At 44.2% G+C, this 20,374-nt stretch overlaps 1 protein-coding gene across 12 annotated transcripts in view; it reads left to right on the top strand.

Annotated features, from left to right (window-relative positions):
* Positions 1-20,374, top strand: part of LOC132383416 (ephrin type-A receptor 7-like) — a 693,221-nt gene that overhangs the window by 345,935 nt on the left and 326,912 nt on the right. For 10 of the 12 annotated variants that reach the window (XR_009508677.1, XR_009508678.1, XM_059954340.1 and 7 more), the window contains exons 4-5: positions 1,009-1,164; positions 12,765-13,100. Coding sequence is in view for 10 of the 12 variants with exons in the window: in XM_059954340.1 (XP_059810323.1) it covers positions 1,009-1,164; positions 12,765-13,100 (492 nt within the window). In the remaining 2 variants the exon portion in view is untranslated. Of the gene's footprint in view, positions 1-1,008; positions 1,165-12,764; positions 13,101-15,031; positions 16,081-18,798; positions 19,021-20,374 lie in introns of those variants that run through there. The other 2 variants (XM_059954350.1, XM_059954349.1) reach the window with 2 other exon arrangements.

Raw genomic sequence — 20,374 nt, forward strand, 5'->3', positions numbered from 1 at the left:
GTATTCTTCTCATCGTTCCCTTGACCTTAGTTTATTTCCAGTTCTTCTTTATTGCACGGGGATTAGGTTCTGCAAGCACAAAAGATTTGCCAGCTCTTTGCTTTACTCCATGCTGTGAGGAAGCAGTGTTGAAACAGCGTTTGTTTATTAAAATGGGAGTCGACCATTTGTATTTTTGGACATTACAGGAAGGGCTGCTTGGGATCCACTGGGCACCTGGTGCCGAGGCAACAAACCTTGGCATCGATGGGCCAAAATGAACGCGGTCCTTTCGTAAAGCCAGCATGATATTCAGCATCAGTGATTTCGACAAAGCATTAAACTAATGAGCCAATACCTGTTCTGTAGTAGTGTCCATAGTGATTTTTTTCCCCTCCTCACGTTTGATATTAGTTCTCCCAGTCAAGTCATTGTGTATTCCTAGATCCTTGAGATTCCTCAATGTTGGAAGGAATGAAAATCACTTTTATTATCTGTACCTAAAAGCACAGAGGCTATTCAGCCCAACGAGCCAATGCTAGCTTCCAGCAGAACAATCTTTTCAGTTCCTTTTCCCCCCCCTTGTTTCCTTGCGACTCTCTTGCTCTCACTCTCATATTCTGACCAACTCCCCTTTGACACTCTTGTCACGTACCGACAAGAAGGGATTATTTCCCAGTAGACAGTTAACTGACCCACACTTCTGTGGGGTGTGGGAGGAAACCAGAGCACCCAGAGGAAACACGAGTAGTCATGGAGTGAATGTAAAAAAAAACTCTATATGATCAGCATTGGTAGAGCTTGCAGTCAGCAGTTCGAAGTGGTATGACATGGTGCCTCTCCTAGCTGCTTGAGATTTCTCAGTGGTTTGAAGGATTTAAGATTCCTTTTGTCACATACCTGAGATGGGGATGTCGTGGAGGGTTTGGGGGCTTAGCGTATGGGTAAGTGGAGTTAAAAAGTGTGCAGTTGCTTTAAACCCTGAGGTATCTGAACAGGCCACCTTCAACGTGTCAACTTTGTTTTCAGCATGCCCACCAGGGTCCTATAAGTCGTCCGTTCAAGAAACTGAATGCTCCTGGTGTCCTGAGCATAGCTACACTGAAGAAGCAGGATCAGTCCAGTGTTACTGTAAGGCAGACTACTACAAGCTGACCTCGGACCCTGCAGCGGCTCCTTGCACGAGTAAGTCTGCCTGCAATTATTATCTCCTGCATGTATTGACGTATTGAGAAAGAAACCTTAAACACAAGAGATTCTGCAGATGCTGGAAGTCTTCAGCAGCATGCACAAAATGGCGGAAGAGCTCAGCAATTCAGGCAGCAGCTCTGGAAAGGAATAAAGAGTTGATGTTTTGGGCTGAGACCCTTCATCTGGACTCACTATTCACGATGAAGTTCCCAGTCCAAAGAAATAACTGTTTATACCCCTCCATCGATGCTGCCTGGCCTGCTGAGCCCTCCGGCACTTTGTGCACGTTGCTATAGAAACAGATCCAATTACTTTTCCAGTCATGATGATTAAAGTCAGAGTCAAGGGGCCTGGATACAGCAGCGTCTGCACACCAAGTTGGTTCTGACCATCAAGCACTAAGTTGCACTCATCGAGCTTTAATCCTGTTTCATTCTCCTTACATTCACATCATCTTCCGTCAGATTTTATCATTCCTCTGCACATTAGGCACAATTTACATTGGGCAGTTAACCTACCGACCTGCGCAAGTTTGGTTTGGCAGAGTGGGGGGGGGGGGGGGAGTGCTGGAACATCTACAGTCAAAACAAGAACTTGCAAGCTCCACACGGATGCTGACAGAGATCAGGTTAGAGCCAGAGTCGCTGGATCTGTGAGACGGCAGCTCTACAAATTACCGCTCCATGTTCTTGGCTATCCTCACACCCTGTGTCCTCTAACAATGCTATTTTCTTTCCTCATTTCCTTCGACTGTGCCGGCATCAGCTCCCAGGATGAGGTTTTCCTTGTCAGGATGTCAGAGATGTTCTTCTTCAAAGAATGGGGTTTCCTTTCCTGCTCCATTGATGCAGCCCTCACCCGTATCTCTTCTACTTGGACACCCACGCTCTCCCTATTTCCCCACCACCTTAGCAGGGTTAGAATCTCTCTTGTTGTCACCTACCACCTCATGAACTTCTCCATCCAACACATCATTCTCCACAAGTTCCACTGTCTTCATCGAGATTCTACCACCAAACACGGTTTTTACCTCCTCGCCACACTTTCTGCTTTCTGCAGGGATCACTTCCTCTGTGATTCCCTTGTCCATTCATCCCTCCCCACTTATCTCCCTCCTGGCACATATCCCTGCAGGTAACAAAAATGCTACACCTGCCTATTCATCGCCTCCCTTGCCTCCAATCAGGGCCCCAAACTGCCCTTCCAGGTTAGGCAACACTTCACCTATGAATCTGTTGTATCCCCTGCTCCTGATGAGGCCTCCTCTACGTTGGTGAGACCCAGTGTAAATTGGATGACTATTTAGTTGAGCACCCCTGCTCCGTCCAGCAAAAGCAGAATTTCTCAGTGGCTAGCCATTTTAATTCTTATTCCCATTCCTATTTGACATGTCAGCCCATGACCTTCTCTTTTGAGGCAATGAGGCCACTCTCAGGGTGGAGGAGCAACACATCATATTTCATCTAGGTAGCCTCCGGCCTGATTGCATGAACATCGATTTCTCCTTCCAATAATTATTTCCCTTCCTCTTCCCTCTTCTTCTATTCTCCTCTCTGACCTTTTACCTCTTCACCTCACCTTCCTATCAGATTTCCCAATATGCCCTCCTTTCTTCCCTGTCTCCCATGGTCCACTCTTCTCTCCTATTAGATCCCTTAGGATTCTCCAACCCTTGACCTTTCCCACCCACCTGGCTTCACCTATCATCTCCCAGCTAGTTCTCCTTCCCCTACCCCCACCTTTTTACTTTGGTGTCTTCCCCCTTCCTATCCAGTCCTGAAGAATGCTCTCAGCCCGAAGTATCAACTGTTTATTCATCTCCATAGATGCTGTCTGACCTGTTGAATTCTGCCAGCACTTCGTGCGTGTGTTAATCAAAATCTATTAGTATTTCAGTCAGGGTATAAATGTGCTTAGTTGGTTGTCAGGTGGAGTCTGTCCTTTCCCCTTCTTCTGCCATGGGGTTTGTGCTGACTCTAAAAAGAATATCTTGTGTATCATTTAATATAAGGCCAATACGATTGTCTTCTTGAGAAAACTGCTATAGCAAAGCACAAAAGTAAAAGTTAAAAACACCAGAAAGAAGGAGGGAGGACAGAGAAATGAATAAAATTCTTTGCAATTTTTATTACAGACGTAAATCTTCTGTTGCGGAGATGAATTGGCCCGTTTTGCAAAACTTTCCTCATAGTTCATTGAAATTACAGACGTTCAGAACCAGCTTGAATAACTTCACTCAACTCTGAACTGATTCCATAACCTACCGACTCAACTTTCAAAGACTCCACAATTCAAGTTCTCAGAACTACCTATTTATTTTTATTCTCAGATTTTAACCATTGCACATTTATATTAGTTGTCAAAAATCAGCTCAAGATAAAGTGAAGCGATAGAGACAAATAGGGGAAGTTGGTCATATTTGTCTTCTTTTGCACACTGGTTGTTTGTCAGTCTTTATTAATCAATTCTATTGTATTTATATTTGTGTAAATGCTTATAAAAATTAATCTTAAGGTAGCATACGGTGACATGCATACTCTGATAATAAACTCTGAACTTCATTCAAGTTTGTGTTACGTGCCTACCCTCCTTTTGCTTAATGCTGACAGCCCAGGGTGTTAAGGCCAAACCTGCTCTGTTTGCCTCTCCCCAATAACACAACCTTCGGCATCGAAATGACCCAGGTCCAAATTCTTTGGTGCTTTCTCACTCACCATTCTATTAGCTTTATGTTAATAGGGAGCAAGAGTTGTCCACAGCTAACACTTTGAAGGTTTCCTGAGCCAACTGCAAACTGGAAGAGAATACACTGCAGGAGATATATGAAAATGGTTGGTAAAGATCCTTTAACAATTCAGGTGCCTCAATGTCCACTGCACCTCCTTGCCAATGCAGAAAGGCTGAGACTGATAATGAGACTCCACCTCCTCCGCTCCATTTCTTAGTCTCTGTCCACCTTTACCAAAACCTTTCCATGGTCCAAGATGTCTTTGAGGCTATTCCAGATGTATGAGAACTTCTCTTCACCAGCTTTCCTATTTAATTGTCTCTATCACTTTACTTTATCTTGAGCTGCTTTTTGACAACAAATGCAAATGTGCAACTGTGAAAATCTGTGAATGGTTACACGGGAAAATTCTTCAGTATTAGCATTTTGGTGTGTTTTTGTATCAGAAGTTGCCTTGAAAACAAAAACTGGTGTACATTTTGGCAATTACAGTATTTAGGTTACAATAATTACTGCAGACAAAGATAAACCGATAATTATCTTATTGAGTTTTCCATCTCTCGGACTTCTGGCTCCGATCATTGGGAATTTGAAAAGGAGCTGCTTGTCAGTGCCTTTTGTTTTACTAAACCTGAGTCTGTGGAACCATATTCACTTCAGCATTCGATCTTTCTACCATTCAATAGCTTGAATAATTACTTGCATGAATTATTCAACTCCTCTCAGTCACCTAGAAAGAACCCTTCTAGTAATGACAATCACAACACGCTTCACAGAAATCAAACTGCAAAAACTATTACAAGCCAAGTCAACCTGTTAATTGCTTCACTTCATCCTCGAAGTGCTCTTTTGAAAATAGTTGGTAATGCCCCTTCACCTCCTTACCGATGTAAGAAGACCGAGACCTGACTACTTAGATAAAGAAGGTTGTGTCATTGGAGAGGAACAAAGAAAACCTTCTTTACCACAATGGATGTGTATAACTGTAGGTTGTATACAGCAACGGAGCCAGATTAGTTTTATTTATTCACTTGTCATGTGTCCATGAAAACATACAGCGAAATGTGACGTTTGCATCAAATCAAACCAGCGAGGATTGTGCTGGGAATAGCATGCCCAAAGCTCACTAACCCTAACTGTGTGTTTTTGGAAAGGAAGTTGGAGCACCAAGAAGAAAGACATGCAGTCAGGAAGAGAAAGTGCAAACTCCTTACAGACAGCAGAGCAAATCGAATCCCAATCTTACAGCTAACACTGTAAAGTAATATGCTAACCATTATGTTACTGTGCCCACACTGGGCTGGCATTGTACAAATGTGCTCTTCAGCTGTTTGAGAGATATGTATATTGACAGTTCATGCTACACTTGACCTTGAATATTCTGCCCAACATAGCTCAATGGGATATACTGATGGAACTTCTACAGAAATCATTTGACCTCTACAATATTGATTTAAGATTAAATGACAAAATTGCTGAGAAGAATTAAATATTTATTGCATGCATAAATATTTCACTTCCTTACACTTTATGACCAAGAGCAAATATTAATCTCTTTATACTACAGCTGATTTGATTTAATTTTATCAGCTGGATGTTAAATAAAATATTAACGAACGTGGCTGCCACAAACCCATCATCTGTAGTGTCTACAAACCTTAGCAATAGAGCAATAAGATTATTCTAACTGCTCAAACCCTCCAACCTCTCTCCAACGTAATATAAGTGCGGAAATACATAATCTGATATATGTTGAATCCAGTGAGTCTTTAGGACTGGATATTCTGCACTGACCTGGGGTGACAGGTTGTACAAAGAATTGATATGTTTGACTGGAGAGTGTGAATATTGAGTTAAACTGTGAGAGAGGTAATGTACAATATGAATGGAAATAAGACACTGGTATGTGTGTGCACATGAACCCAAGTGCACACAGGTGCTTGAGTGAGAGCAGACAATGTGCACACTAAATCTAAGTGTGAAGAAAGTGAGTGTGAACCCATGGGGGAATCTCTTCTGCCCATTACACCATTGCCATCTGGAGCAGCAATGATGCTCCTCCATCACTGGCAGTGTCCAGGGCTTCCTTCATTGTGTCAGTAACTCGGTTTTCACTAACTGTCAGTCCTACAAGTCCCGGGTGGAGACTCGGAAATACTGTTGCACTCACATCTGGAAGGATTCTTCATTGCTGTTTCCATAACAGGTTTTGTTTTACCGGTCAGAGTAGTTAGCCCAGAGTTGAACCCCCAAACCTGAAGGGCCTGTGGACTACTCTTAGTCCGACCTGTACCCTTTGACTTGTTTGGCGTGGGTGAACCTACCAAGAGACAAAAGCACAAAGCCCTGCTTCCAGACAACATAACTCTCAGAGTTGTAAGCTTCCAAGCCCAACGACAAGGTTGTGCCCCTCTCGGAGGACTTGTGGGATTGGAGAGAGCATAATGGAGAGTGGACATACTGAATTAGTGAGCAAGACTGGTGTGGGAAATGTACATGAGAGAATGCAGAGTCTGTATGCTGAAACAATACATGATGGGGGAGATTACAGTACCGTGCAAAAGTCTTAACACACAAATATAGCGAGGGTGTCTAAAACTTTTTCATTGTACTGTATGCACTCTGAATCTATGTGTGTGTCTAGAGAGTCTGCACAATGAATATGCATAGCAATGAAGCTTCACTCCCAGATGAGTTCAACCCCTTTTGTTCTCACTTTGAAAGGGGGAACAAAAAATACACCCGTGCTAATCCCTGCAGCATCTGGTGACCCTGTCTCGAGGGCCCACATCAGTGTACTTTTCAAGAAGGTGAACTCCCGCAAGGCATCAGCCCCTGATGAGGGCACTGAAAACCTGTGCCAACCAACTGGCAGGAGTGTTCAAGGATACCTTCAATCTCTCACCGCTGTAGTTGGAGATTCAGCTTCAGCTTCAAAAGGGCGACAGACATACCACTGCCCAGGAAAAGCAGGGTGAGCTGTGTAAATGACAGCTACCTGATTGCACTCACGCCTACTCTGAAGAAGTACTTTCAGAGGGTGGTCCTGGCCAGAATCACCTCTTGACTAAGCAAAGACTTGGATCCGCTGCACTTTGCCTGTCACCGCAGTGGGTCTACTGCAGATGCAATCCACTCGGCCTTTGATCACCCACACAATAGCAGCTGCTGTTTATTGATTACAGCTCTGCGGTCAATGCAATTGTACCCACAGTTCTAATCAACAAGCTCCAAAACCTGGGCCTCTGTACCTCCCTCTGCAACTGGATCCTTGGCTTCCTCACTGTGAGACCACAGTCTATGTTTCAGGAAGAACTTCTTTCCCCTGCCTGGTTTCTGAATGGACAATGAATCCTTGACCACAAGAATGTCTTTTGTTTTTTGTTCTCTACTCACACTACTTAATTTAATGTTTATGTTTATTTCTTATTGTAAGTTATATATATGTTTTGTTATATTGTATTGCAATGTACTGCTGCCACAAAGCAACAAATTTCACGACATGCCAATGATATTTAACCTGATTCTGATTCTGAGTGTGAAATTCAGAGTGTTCACACACTGAATGAGTGAGTGTGTATGCTGAATGGATGCTCGAAGGCTTAGAGTACGTGCTGAATATTGTGAGACTGGGGAATGTGCACAGTAATTGTGTGTGTGTGTGTGTGTGTGTGTGTGTGTGTGTGTGTATTAAATCCAGCATGCAACTGCAGAGTGAGCACGCTGCATTAAGTTTTGAGCGTGGAAATTCCCACGCTGAGTCGAGCATCATGAGTGTGTAAGACAATGGACTCCTCTGATTGGATGTATGAGTGCTGAGGGTGTGCACACTGAATCCATGTGTAGAACTGGAGGAATTGGTGTGCGACGTCAGTGTTGCCACTGAATGGACTGTGAGGCACTGAATCCATTGGTGAGACTGACAGGTGTGAGCACAGAATCCCTATGTGAGTATGGGAAAATGTGTACATATCTTGCAGCCTCTTTAGAAATGAGTGATCAGACTTCTGGAGTGACTAGACCTTCAATGGCAGCTGATAAGGTCTGCAGTGAACACCGTCATGTCACCCACTAAAAGTGGCTCCCACAAAGTTATTTGAATGGAAGTGTAAGGTGTCTGCCAGTGACACTACCACTGATCAGTGTCATATGCTTTCAGAGGTTACTTCCAGTTTAATGAAAGCTGTGTTTGTTCTGAAAGAAGGACTGTTATCTAAATATTAAAAGACAATAGGTAAGATGTTGACCCCAGACATTTGTGGCTACTGCCTTACTGGCGAGATCATGTCTGTGTTTGTGTATTTGCAGACATGCATGTGTAGGTGTCCCCAACATCCAGCTGCATATCTTCACTTTGCCTACCTAGTACTTCCAGAAAATTGTTGTCCAATATGACCTTGGTATTCTCTGTGTCCGCATTATCTCCAAGACCCAAAGAACTCCACACTTCAGTCCCTCATGTAAGTGGCAATCCGTACATCTGCTTTCCTGAAACGGATGGGGTGATCTAGCCCAGATCCATCCTTCTGTAAGAGACAGTTTACCAACATCCTGTGTGTCTAGTTCCTTCCCCTCCTTAGGATCTGGGCAAAGTCTTCATTGGCTGACATTTGTGTAAGTGGAAAAAGTTCTATTCTGCAATCAGTATAGGATCATAACAAACATTGATCAACCTTTTTCTTCCAATGTGTGAATTCAGTTATAAGGCAGTACTGGAGTAAATGGGATTAAATTGTGATTAAACAAAGGAGCTCAAGACTATAGAAGGTTTTGCATATAAAAGGTAAGGCAAAACTTTTTCCCTTGGGGAAAGGCTGAGTAACCAGAGGGTATGTGATAGGAACTGGAGAGGTGATGTGGTAGGTACTTTTCACCCCGAAATGCGTAACGGTCTGGAATGCACGGAGTGAGATTCAAGGGACCTGTAGAGGTGCTGAGGAAGTTTTTTTCACTTGTGTGGTGGCAGAATACAACTGTTCAATTAATTGCCTGCCTAATGTTTCCAACATTATATTTCATTTGCTACTTTCTTGCTCATTCACCTAATCTGTCTAAGTCCTTCTGCAATCTACCTGTTTCCTCAACATTACCTGCCCCTCCACCAATCTTTGTATCATCTCCAAACTTGGCAACTTTCGTCATCTAAGTCATTTACACAGAGCATAAAAAGAAGTGGTCCCAACACCGACCCTAGTGGAACAACGCTGGCAGCCAACCAGACAAGGAACCTTTTATTTCTACTCGCTGGCTTCTTCCAATCAGCCAATGCTTTCAGCATCTCAGTAACTTTGCTGTAATATCACAAGCTCTGAACTTGGTAAGCAGCCTCATGTACATGGCCTATCAGCAGCATCAACAGAGCTCTACGAACTAAATAAAGGTACAAAAGGGGTTAGCGGGGCAGCCATTGGTGAGAGTAGGCCAGTGGCGAGAGTAGAAGTGACAGACTTTGGCTCAAAGGAGGTTTCAGCCTGTGTAAAGTGTCTGTTAAGGTTTCCATTTTGTTTTGTTTTCCTCTCTTACTGTGCCATTTAAATGGCTGTGGTATGTTCTTCATGCCGGATGTTGGTGAACTGGGAGAACCAGAGTCTCCCGGGGAACTCCATCTGCGTGAAGTGCATCCAGCTGCAGCTCCTTGAAGACCATGTTGGGGATCTGGAGCAGCAACAGGATGACCTTTGGCTTGTATGGGAGAGAGAGGATATAATTGATCAAAATTACAGAGACGTAGTCACCCTGAAGTTACAGGAGGCGAGTAGCTGTGTGATTGTCAGGGGAAATGGAAATAGGGAGTTAGAGCAGAGCACACACGTGGCCATTCCCCTCAAAAACAAGTATATCACTTTGGATACCTTCGTGAGGGACGACCTCCCGGGAGAATGCCATGGCAACCAGGTTACAGGCATTAAGCATGGGTCTGTGGTGCAGAAGAGTAAGAGAGAGAAGAAGGGAGCGGTAGTGAAAGGGGACTCGACAGTGAGAGGAACAGACAGGAGATTTTGTGGACGTGAATGGGACACCCAGATGGTATGTTGCCTCCCGGGTGCCAGGGTCAGGGATGTCTCAGATCACGTCCACAACATTTTGGAGTGGGAGGGGAAGGAGACAGATATCTTGGTACATATTGGTACTAATGGCATAGGAAGGAAAAGCAATGAGGTCCTGAAAAGAGAAGTTAGAGAACCAGGTAGAATGCCAAGAAGCAGGACCTTCCAGGGAGTAATTTCTGGATGGCTGCCTGTGCTACGCGCTAGTGAGGGTAGAAACTTTATGTTAGTAACTTTTCTGTAATACCATGGACTCTTAACTTGGTAAGCAGCTTCATGTGTGACACCTTATCAAAGACCTTCTGAAAGTCCAAATGTACAACATCCACTGCATCCCCTTTATCTATCCTACTTGTAATCTCCTCAAAGGTTTCCAATAGGTTTCTCAGGCAGGATTTTCCTTTAAGGAAACCATGCTGACTTTGTCCTATCTTGCCCTGTGTCACCAAGCACTCATCATCTCATCCTTAGCGGTTGACTTTAACATCTTCCCAACCACTTGAGCTCAGGCTAACTGGTCTATAATTTCCTTTCTGCTGCCTTCCTCCTTTCTTAAAGAGTGGAGTGACATTTGCAATTTTCCAGTCCTCTGGCATAATGCCTGAGTCCAATGATTTTTGAAAGATGATTTCTAAGGCTGCCACAATCTCTAACATGACCTCTTTCAGAACCCTGGGGTGCAGTTCATCTGGTCCGGGTGACTTATGTACTTTTCAGTCTTTCAGCTTTTTGAGCAACTTCTCCCTTGTAATAGTAACTGCACTCACTTCTCTTCCTTCACAGACTGTAACATCAGGCATACTACTAGTGTCTTCCACAGTGAAGACTGATGCAAAATACTCATTTAGCATTTCAGCCACCTTCTTGTCCCCCACTATTATTCCTCCTGCCTCATTTTCTACTGGTCCTATATCCACTCTCATCTCTCTTTTTTTTACATACTTGAACATTTTTCACATGGCATCTGGACATATTCACTTATTGCCAAATAAGTATAAACATTTAACATGATTTTGAGCCAAACTTTCTTATTTTCTTTTCATTTTCCTAGCTAGTCCTGTATCTCAGTCACAGCCCTCCCCCACGGGCCCCTTTCTGCAGGTTAGACAACTGAGTCATGGGTTTGTGCCATAATTGTTACTGCTTCAGCTGCGATGAGGATTGGGAGAGTAGAGTCATCAGTTCTGGTTCAACAATTTCTTGAAAGTCTCACAACTGACCTATGTCTTCGTTTGCTCCACCTCACACCTCGAACTCTGCTCTTTTGAGATTCCCCTCTTGGAAATGCATGCACCCCCCCCCCCACACCACCGTGCAAAGACTTTGCATTATTCTTTGCACAAGCCAATGCACAGGCAGATGCTGATTTTCAATTTTAATACTGGAAACTAAATTCGCATTAATTCAATTCCAAAAGGCTTTCATGTAACTAAATGGACAATTACAAAGGCTTTCATGTAACTAATTGGACAGAAGCATTCGAAGATTATTTTTAAGAAATGAAGTGTTTACCATCCCCATGGGTGTGTTGGTGTTTGAGAGATCCCCTACTTTCTAGGGCCTCGAGGGCTACCCCTGAATGTTACTCATTGAGAGGTCTCAATTTGGAGGACTCATCCTGAATTTAACATCGCTAATCATTCCAAACTGCACCCCCACTCCATTTCTCCTGAGCCTCACTTTGGGCATATGGGTTTTTCTCTTTCCCAAATCTGGAAATCCAGCATGACCCATGATTATGTTTCTCTTCCAGTCCAAAAAATTGCAAATAGGAGAGCCGTTTACTTGAACTGACCTAAACTGGAAGACACATTCTTCCTTCCTCACATTACCACATCACATCAAGTCACAAAGGACCACTCTGGAGGATCTCAAAAGGTCAGACAGCATTTATGGAGAGGAATAAACAGTCGGTGTTTTGGGCCTAGATCCTTCTTCAGGACCTCAGCCTGAAAATTCAAATGTTTATTCCTCTCCATACATAGTGCCTGACCTGCAAAGTTCCTTTGGCAATTTGTGTGTGTTTCTGAATTTCCAACTTCTGCAGAATCTCTTGTGTAGAGAACTATGTTTGTTTGAGCTGACAGCCGTTTTCTGCATTGAGTGTGCAAGCCGTTTCGTGGGTTATATGAACGATTTCCTTTCAATGGAAACAGTAGGATCAGCAGCAAAGTCTCACCACCTTGACCTTTCACCTCGTTCTTCAACTTACTGTGTAAAAACCTATCCAACTGTTTCTTAAGTATATTTAGTGAGGAAGCCTCAATTGCTTCCCTGGACACAGAATTCCACAGACTCACCACTCTCTGGGAAAAGAGAGTTTCTCCTCATATCCATCCTAAATCTTCTCCCCTGAATCTTGAGGCAATGTCCCCTAGTTCTAGTCTCACCTACCAATGGAAACAACTTTCCTACTTCTATCTTATCTATCCCTTTCAAAATTTTGTATGTTTCTGTAAGATCCCCGCTCATTTTTCTGAACACCAGAGAGTATAGACCCAGCCGACTCAATCTCTCCTCACAGGTTAACCCCATTCATCCCTGGAATCAACCTGGTGAACTGACTTTGCCATGCCTCCAAAGTCAGTATATCCTTTCTCAAGTATGGAGAGCAGAACTGCACACAGTACTCCAGGTGTGGCCTCACCAGTACCCTGTATAGTTGCAGCATGACCTCCCTTACAATACAAGTTAATACAAGTGAAGTGGGTCATGTATCAAGCTGGTAATTCGCAAAGGGTGCCATGGAGATTTTGAAAGGAAAGAAAGAAGACCAGTCTGTGTACTAACTCAGTTGCTCTGTCTCATTTCTCCCACAGAGCCTCCTTCTGCTCCCCGAGCCCTGGGTTACAGCACGAGACAGTCAGCAGTGCGCCTGGACTGGAACCCCCCTGAGGACAGTGGGGGTCGGACGGACATTACCTACAACGTTCTGTGCAGTGTGTGTGCAATGACACCACAGTCTTGTGAGCCATGTGGCGGCCGAGTTGGGTACGTACCCCAGCAGCTGGGGTTGGCTGACACTACTGTCACTGTGGTTAACCTGATGCCCTACGTCAACTACACCTTCAGAATAGAAGCTGTGAACGGAGTGTCCAGCCTGAGCCTGTCTCCACGGCGATACGTGGAGATGACTCTCATCCTCAGCCAAGGAGGTAAGTGCTGGCATTTTCTCCTGAGCGTACACCATATGGTATTCTTTAAATGTACAAGCGTAATGCTCCTTAAAGCATTGTTGTTTCCAGACAACATTAAATCCAGAGTTCCAATCAGCTTACTGATTGTACTATGTATCTTTTGTACCAGTTACGCATCTAGAATTTATCATATTCTTCACAGAAATGCTGTGAATGAACATCTGAAAGATTTCTTGAGGTTAGGAATTATGTACGCTTAATCATGACAGGTAGTTCCTTGAAGTTAACTATAAGCTGTTACTCTGGGGTATTTAGATAAGACGTGCGATGACGTGAAGACTGGATTCTTCTGGTTAAGACATTGTGCTTCAGATATGTTACGTGTGGCCAGTAATTGACAACAACATGCTCTTCAATCTTTTACGGAATTGCAGTGATTCTGGGAGACTTTGTACTGAATGGCCTTGGGCCGAGCAGGTGAAAGTATGTCAGCACCAAATGATGAGACACGTCATTGATTCTCACCTTATGTTCTGGGAAACCACCATTCAGCTCTTTCTGTCCACTGCTGGTAGGCTGTTGCTGTCTCAGTTTTCCTCCATTCTACAGATGGACCCTGTATCCAGTTTAGGGTTTTCTTCAGGAGGGCTGTGGAGGCATGGAATGCTTGCAAGAGGGGAGCAGTTAAAACACCAGTGGTATGTGGCTCCTACAAATGGACCTCTGTTATCCTCTGTCAGAGTTAGAAATCCTAGTCTTGCTCCAATTGGAACAATTTCCAATGTTCCTTAGATTCAGGATCAGTTCCTGAAGATTGGAGAGTGGTTAATGTTTTCAAGAAGGGAGGGAAGGAGAAAACGGAGAACTATCGCCCTGTTAGCCTAACGTCAGTCATGGGGAAAATGCTTGAGTCCATTATTAAGGACGAAATAGTGGCACATCTTGATGGCAGTAATAGGATTAGGCCGAGCCAGCATGGATTTACCAAGGGCAAATCATGCTTGACTAATCTGTTGGAGTTTTTTGAGGGTGTAACAAGGATGTTAGACGAGGGTAAGCCAGTGGATGTTGTGTACCTAGATTTTCAGAAGGCATTCGAAAAGGTGCCACATAGGAGATTTCTTACTCTTCACATAGGAGTCACCTCCTGCCAGTCTGAGAAACACCCATTCACTGCTACCCTTTGCTTTCTATCTGCCAACCAGTTTTCTATCCATGTTGAGCTCGTGGCATTGGGGGCAGGGTTTCAACATGGATAGAAAAGTGCAGCGTAGATTCACTAGGTTGATTCCTGGGATGGAAGGGCTGTCTTACGCAGAGAGATTGGAGAGATTGGGCTTGTACACACTGGAATTGAGGAGATTGAGAGGGGATCTGATTGAAACGTTAAAGGATTTGATAGGATTGAGGCAGGAAATATGTTCCAGATGTTGGGAGGGTCCAGTACCAGAGGGCATGGATTGAGAATAAGAGGTCGGTTATTTAAAACAGAGTTGAGGAAGAGCTTCTTCTCCCAGAGAGTTGCAAAGGTGTGGAATGCACTGCCTCGGAAGACGGTGGAGGCCAATTCTCTGGATGCTTTCAAGAAGTTGCTAGATAGATATCTGATGGATAGGGGAATCAAGGGATATGGGGACAAGGCAGGGACTGGGTATTGATAGTGAATGATCAGCCATGATCTCAGAGCGGCGGTGCAGACTCGAGGGGCCGAATGGTCTACTTCTGCACCTAATGTCTATTGTCTATTCCCTGACCTGACACTCTTCTTTGATGGGGACAGTTGCCTAGTTTATGAGCTTCAGTGTTAAAATGCACGTATTCTTCAGGATTATCTTCCCTCTTTAGTTGTGGTGTCTGTTTCATCAGCAATGCGGTTCAATGGATCAATGATTCAATGTGATATTGGAGAATATGTACAAAATACAACCTGAATTTCTTACTCTTCACAGACATCTATGAAGCACAGAAAAAACCCCAAAGAATGAATGACAGAAGCGTTAAAAACCCAAACACCCCTCCTCCCTCCCACTCACAAACAGCAGCAAAAGCACCAACCCTCCCCCCACCAATTGCTCCAGCAAAAGCACAGACCTGCACCAGCCACCCCACCATGCACCATGCAAGCAATAGCCAAGCCCCCAAAGAGACCATGATCTAGAATGCATCAAAAAACTACTGTCTATCCCAGCACTTCGACATATCATGCAGGCCCTCTCACACTTGCAAAGGAGAGAGATATCACTCCAGCGACAAACAAGAGCAGGAAACCAGCAGCTGGCTATTTCGATGTCCACCACGCTGCTTGTCCGAGTCCCGACAGTCTCTCACTCACCAGCTAAAGGGAGAGGGAGATTGAGGGAGGGATTGCTTGAGCGCAGGGGTCTTCTTCCAGCAGCAGGCACAACGTATCTTTCAGTCTCCCGTGATATTTCAGTTGGTGTCATTGGCAAGGGACTGGGTTGTCCCCGGGACCACCCCGAAGGCGCACGTTTTCCAGGCTGCACTTGGAGGTATTGAAACGCCAGGCCGCACGGCGAGTCTGAGAAAGAACTCACTGTCTGTGGAGGAGCATAGATTGGTAGATCACAGACTCCGAAAGGACCCCAGCCACCTTGAAATGGAAGGAGAGACCTGAGAAAATCTGAAGATGCTGGAAATCTGAGCAACACACTCAGAATGCTGGAGGGACTCACCAGGCCAGGCAACATTGAGAAAAGGGTCCAATTAACGTTTTGGGTCCTGCCAAAGAGTTTTGGCCCGAAATGTCAATTATACTCTTTTCCTAGATGCTGCCTGGCCAGAAAAGAAGTAAAAGCTGTTTTGTGGACAAACTGGAAGAAGTCCCCTGGGTTTGCCTTCTGGGAATCCAGATTCTGCAGGGATGGATTCTCTCTTCGTGACTGTATACAGACCAGCCCCTGACTCAGATAAACAAAACCTGACTTAGAAAGCCCACTCTAAGCCACTTTGCCAATTCTAAGCAAGCATTCAAAATCAATGCAGCCTTTATAACAGCAATAAAGTTCTTATCTGTGAAAACACTTCGAATGAACTAGTGAATTTTTATACTTAATTTACTCCAAATATATTACTCTTATTGTAAAAGTATGTTGAAAAGGAGTACGGGAAATTGTAACTAATTGGAGAATGAAGACCTCAGAGAGATTAGTACCATGAAGAAAGTATGTGAAACGTAATGCCCAAAAAATGTGACAGGAAATTTAAAAATGAGTTAGGTTAGTTGAAACATTGGGTTCTTTGATGAAGATCATCGTAAGAATGATAGGAAATATTGATAGATTTGTTAAATTATAAAGCATGCAAGTTCCTAGTTTCTGTTCCTGAGATAGTTGAGGACAAAATGTATGCTGAGAGAGGGAGAAGAGACCTGATGATATACAGTATAAATGCTGACATGGACAAATGCCCTGTTTTGGTGTTGTAAGAACATTGTATAAAGGTAATGCTAAGCCAGCTTGACGATTGTGTTCCGTCTATGTTGGTATTCTTCAGAAAGAGCATGGAGCCATGAAGTGTGTACAGAGGTGGTATGAGAGACTCAGTAGAATGGCTCTTCCAGCACAGTTGCGGCTTATCTCTTAGAAATTGGCATATCCATAACCATCAACGGATGGGTGGAGATGAATCGGCACCAACAAGTGGATTGAAGTGGACACAGATGGCTGCACCAGAGTTTAGTTGGCAGCTCTCCAGTTCACCACTTTGCAAATGAAACTGAAGAGTGAACTTGCTACTGACATGTTCATTCTAATTTTTCCAAATGTTGTGGAATTTCAGATTCAGTTCCAAGGGGAGATGAAATGAAGTAATGAAATATAGATAGAACACTGCTATAAAGATATTCTTACAGTACAGGCAGAAGGAAATCTGAGGAAGAATTTAAGATCATTGAGCACTTGGCTATGACTGAATTGAAATTTTGAGTTCAAGCTTAATTGTCATTTAACCAGACATGAATACAGCAGTACTCCGGGGCAAAGGTGCAAGACACAGTATCAACGGTCACACACAGCACAAGGCACATATTGCACATACAAGATATCAGTAAAATTCAGTCACACAAACAAAAGTATAGTCCAAGAGCCTGAGTCCTAGATCCTTTTTCAATGTTGCAGGAGTCTGCATTTGAACACAATATAGCTTGACTTCTGCTGATCTAACACTTGGGGGCAGCACTGACTCCAGTTCGGATGCCACACCACATTTCCTCTGATGGAGTGCCCTGGCTCTGCTGCCTCTCTCCAGGCAGCTGGAAGCAGGCGACACCATGGCTTCAGGCCTAGTCCTCGCTCCAGCCAAGGCTACACTGCTCCCCCGCTGGCCGATCCTGCCACCCGCCAATAAATCAGTGAATTGGACTTGCAGCATACCACATTAACGAGTCATTGCGATCGCAAGAAAAGCTAAGACAGTCACTCATTGTTAGACTGCATTCCGCCTTCGTGCGCCATCTCCTCCGATGCCTCTTTCACGCATCCAGTCCAATTCCTTCACTTACGCCGCCAACAAGCAACTCGCTGACGGAAGACCTCGCTTTTCAGTGGAAGACTTCTGGTAAGATGTCAGTGTGTTCAGTCGTAGCAGATTCTGCGGGGTCAGTCAAAAGTGTTATTGCCCTTTTTGTGAATGTGAACTTCCCACTATTCAGGACATTTACAGTGACAGGTGCATAGAAAGGGCCTGAAGAATCATTGGGGACCCAAGTCACCCCAACCATAAACTGTTCCAGCTGCTACCATCCAGGAAATGGTACCGCAGCATTAAAGCCAGGACCAACCGGCTCTTGGACAGCTTCTTCCACCAGGCCATCAGACTGAGTAATTCATACTGACTCAATTGTATTTCTAAGCTATAATGGCTGTTCTGTTATATATTTTACTGTATCTACTACTTATTAGTGTTGGCGCATGGCCTAGTGGGCAAGGCATCAGACTAGTAACCTGAAGGCCACTGGTTCGAGCCTCAGCTGAGACAGTGGATTTATGTCCTTGAGCAAGGCACTTAACAACACATTGCTCTGCGATGACACCAGTGCCAAGCTGCTTGGGTCCTAGTGTCCTTCCCTTCGACAACATCGGTGGCATGGAGAATGGAAGGCTTGCAGCATGGGCAACTGCTGGTCTCCCATACAACCCTGTCCAGGCCTGCACCCTGGAAACTACAGATGCAGATCCATGGTCTCTCAAGACCGACAGATGCCACCAAGACCAAGACTATTTATTAGAAATTACTATAATTTACACATTGCATTTTCAGACGGAGACATAACATAAAGATGTTTGCTCCTCATGTATGTGTAGGATGTATTAAATAAAGTCAAATTCAATTCATTTCTAAAAGTTGTGGTTTAATCTCTAGACCCTACTGTACATTAAGAAATAAGTCTGTTTACTGACACAGAAACCATGCTGGCTAGAACACTGAAGTAATCTTTCGAAAGCAGCATCCCATAGAATTTTATATAGTGGGATAATTGAAAAAAATCATTGGTTAAATTCAAGAGAACAGAGAGCTTTTAACCAGTGATTGGGAAGTGTATTTGTCATGAATTGCTTATATATAAAAAAATCAACAAAGTGTTAAGGGTTAAAAGAAGCAATATATTAACAGAAAGAATAGACTGAGAGTTCCTGTGGATCAATGTCAGCTGGGTGCCAGAAATGTCTCTCAATTCAGAAATGTTGTTACTTTTCAGACCCAATCTAAGTGGACTGGTTTCGACATTCTCCTTGAGTAATAGAGCAACCGGAAGGAAAAACCAAAGCATCCACAACTTTGTCAACATCCCCTCAGCATGGAATTACAGACGCCAATCTATTACCATCTCACCCGTCGGAAGGAGACTTCACCTGCGATTTTCTTTGTGGACTCTACTTGGAAATTGGACCTAAAAATGCAGCCATACATCCGATGGCAATTTCTACCCAGATATCCTGTCAAACCCAACAGAATGCTACTTGAATGGAAAATGATCCTAGGCTGGTAGAACCAGTCAGGTCCAAGTGGGGTGTCGAACTGACATCATATTTTTCTTTGCGGTATACAAAGCAAAGTTTGCGCTTAATTTGCCACAATTTTTGGAACATCAATCAACAATCAGGGATGATTTAGAATATTTAGCATGAATTAGACTCAACCGAGAAAATTGCTAAATAAAGCAAAACTTTGTGCTGACATAAATAAAAGATGCAGGAGATGCTCAAATGGCTCTTGTGCCTGATCCCCCACTCAATAAGATCATGGCTGATTCTTTATCTGGCCACCACTTTCTTGCTCTATTTACCCTTTATTTCTCTTAAAAAAAACAGCTGAAAAAGGCCTCCAGTTAAACGACTGAAATTCTAGCCTTAATTTGAATTAAAGTGTGATTGTAGCAAGCTCTGATACAGAGTGTTTAGTACAGGGGTGGGCCAATTCCAAAGTAATATTACATTCAGAGAGGCGGCAAGCTTACTTGCTGTTATATTGTGGTGAGGTAGGCGCATTTAATTTGCATCTGACCAAAACTCACTGTTAGCTGGATTGGATTGAACTGAACTGAATGTGCCTGGTGTGGCGACCCACTTTCTGCGCAGGTGAACCGGCTCACAAATAGCCAGCGCGCGGGGGGGGGGACGTTGGTAATGCACATCTGACGTCATTTCCGCCCGGAGAGGGCGGGTGCTAGGGATTAAATGCCAGCGCCACCAAGTTTGAATAAACTAGTCTCGAAATGGCTTACCGACTGTGTGTTGCCTCTAGCTCCGTATGTAGTACATCGCTACGTCGGTGACCCCGACGGTCCAAACGGGATTTGGACCATAGATGACCGACTCTTCATCTGTTCACGCAGTTTTGCTAAAACTGCCAACTTTCTGGACGCTGCGACCATGCGTGTGGTTTAACCAAGCAGAAGCCCAGTTCCAGATTCGGCAGATATCTTCTGATTCCACACGTTACTACCACGTGGCGAGCGCCTTTGACCAAGAGACAGCCGCCCAGGTTGCGGATTTCATACAGTCGCCCCCGGAAGAAGGCAAATATGAAGCATTCAAAGCGCTGCTCATTGGGACCTTTGGGCTCTCACGGCATGAGCTGGGTGCCCGCCTGCTTCACCTGGACGGTTTGGGAGACAGACTGCCGTTGGCATTGATGAACGAGATGCTGGCCCTGGCTGATGGACACAAGCCCTGCCTCATGTTCGAGCAAGCGTTCCTAGAGCAACTGCCCGAGGACATACATCTGCTGCTGGCCGATGCAGATTTCAGCGACCCTCAGAAGGTAGTGGCCCG

Source organism: Hypanus sabinus, chromosome 30 (genome assembly GCF_030144855.1).
Source record: "Hypanus sabinus isolate sHypSab1 chromosome 30, sHypSab1.hap1, whole genome shotgun sequence".
Lineage (NCBI taxonomy): Eukaryota > Metazoa > Chordata > Chondrichthyes > Myliobatiformes > Dasyatidae > Hypanus > Hypanus sabinus.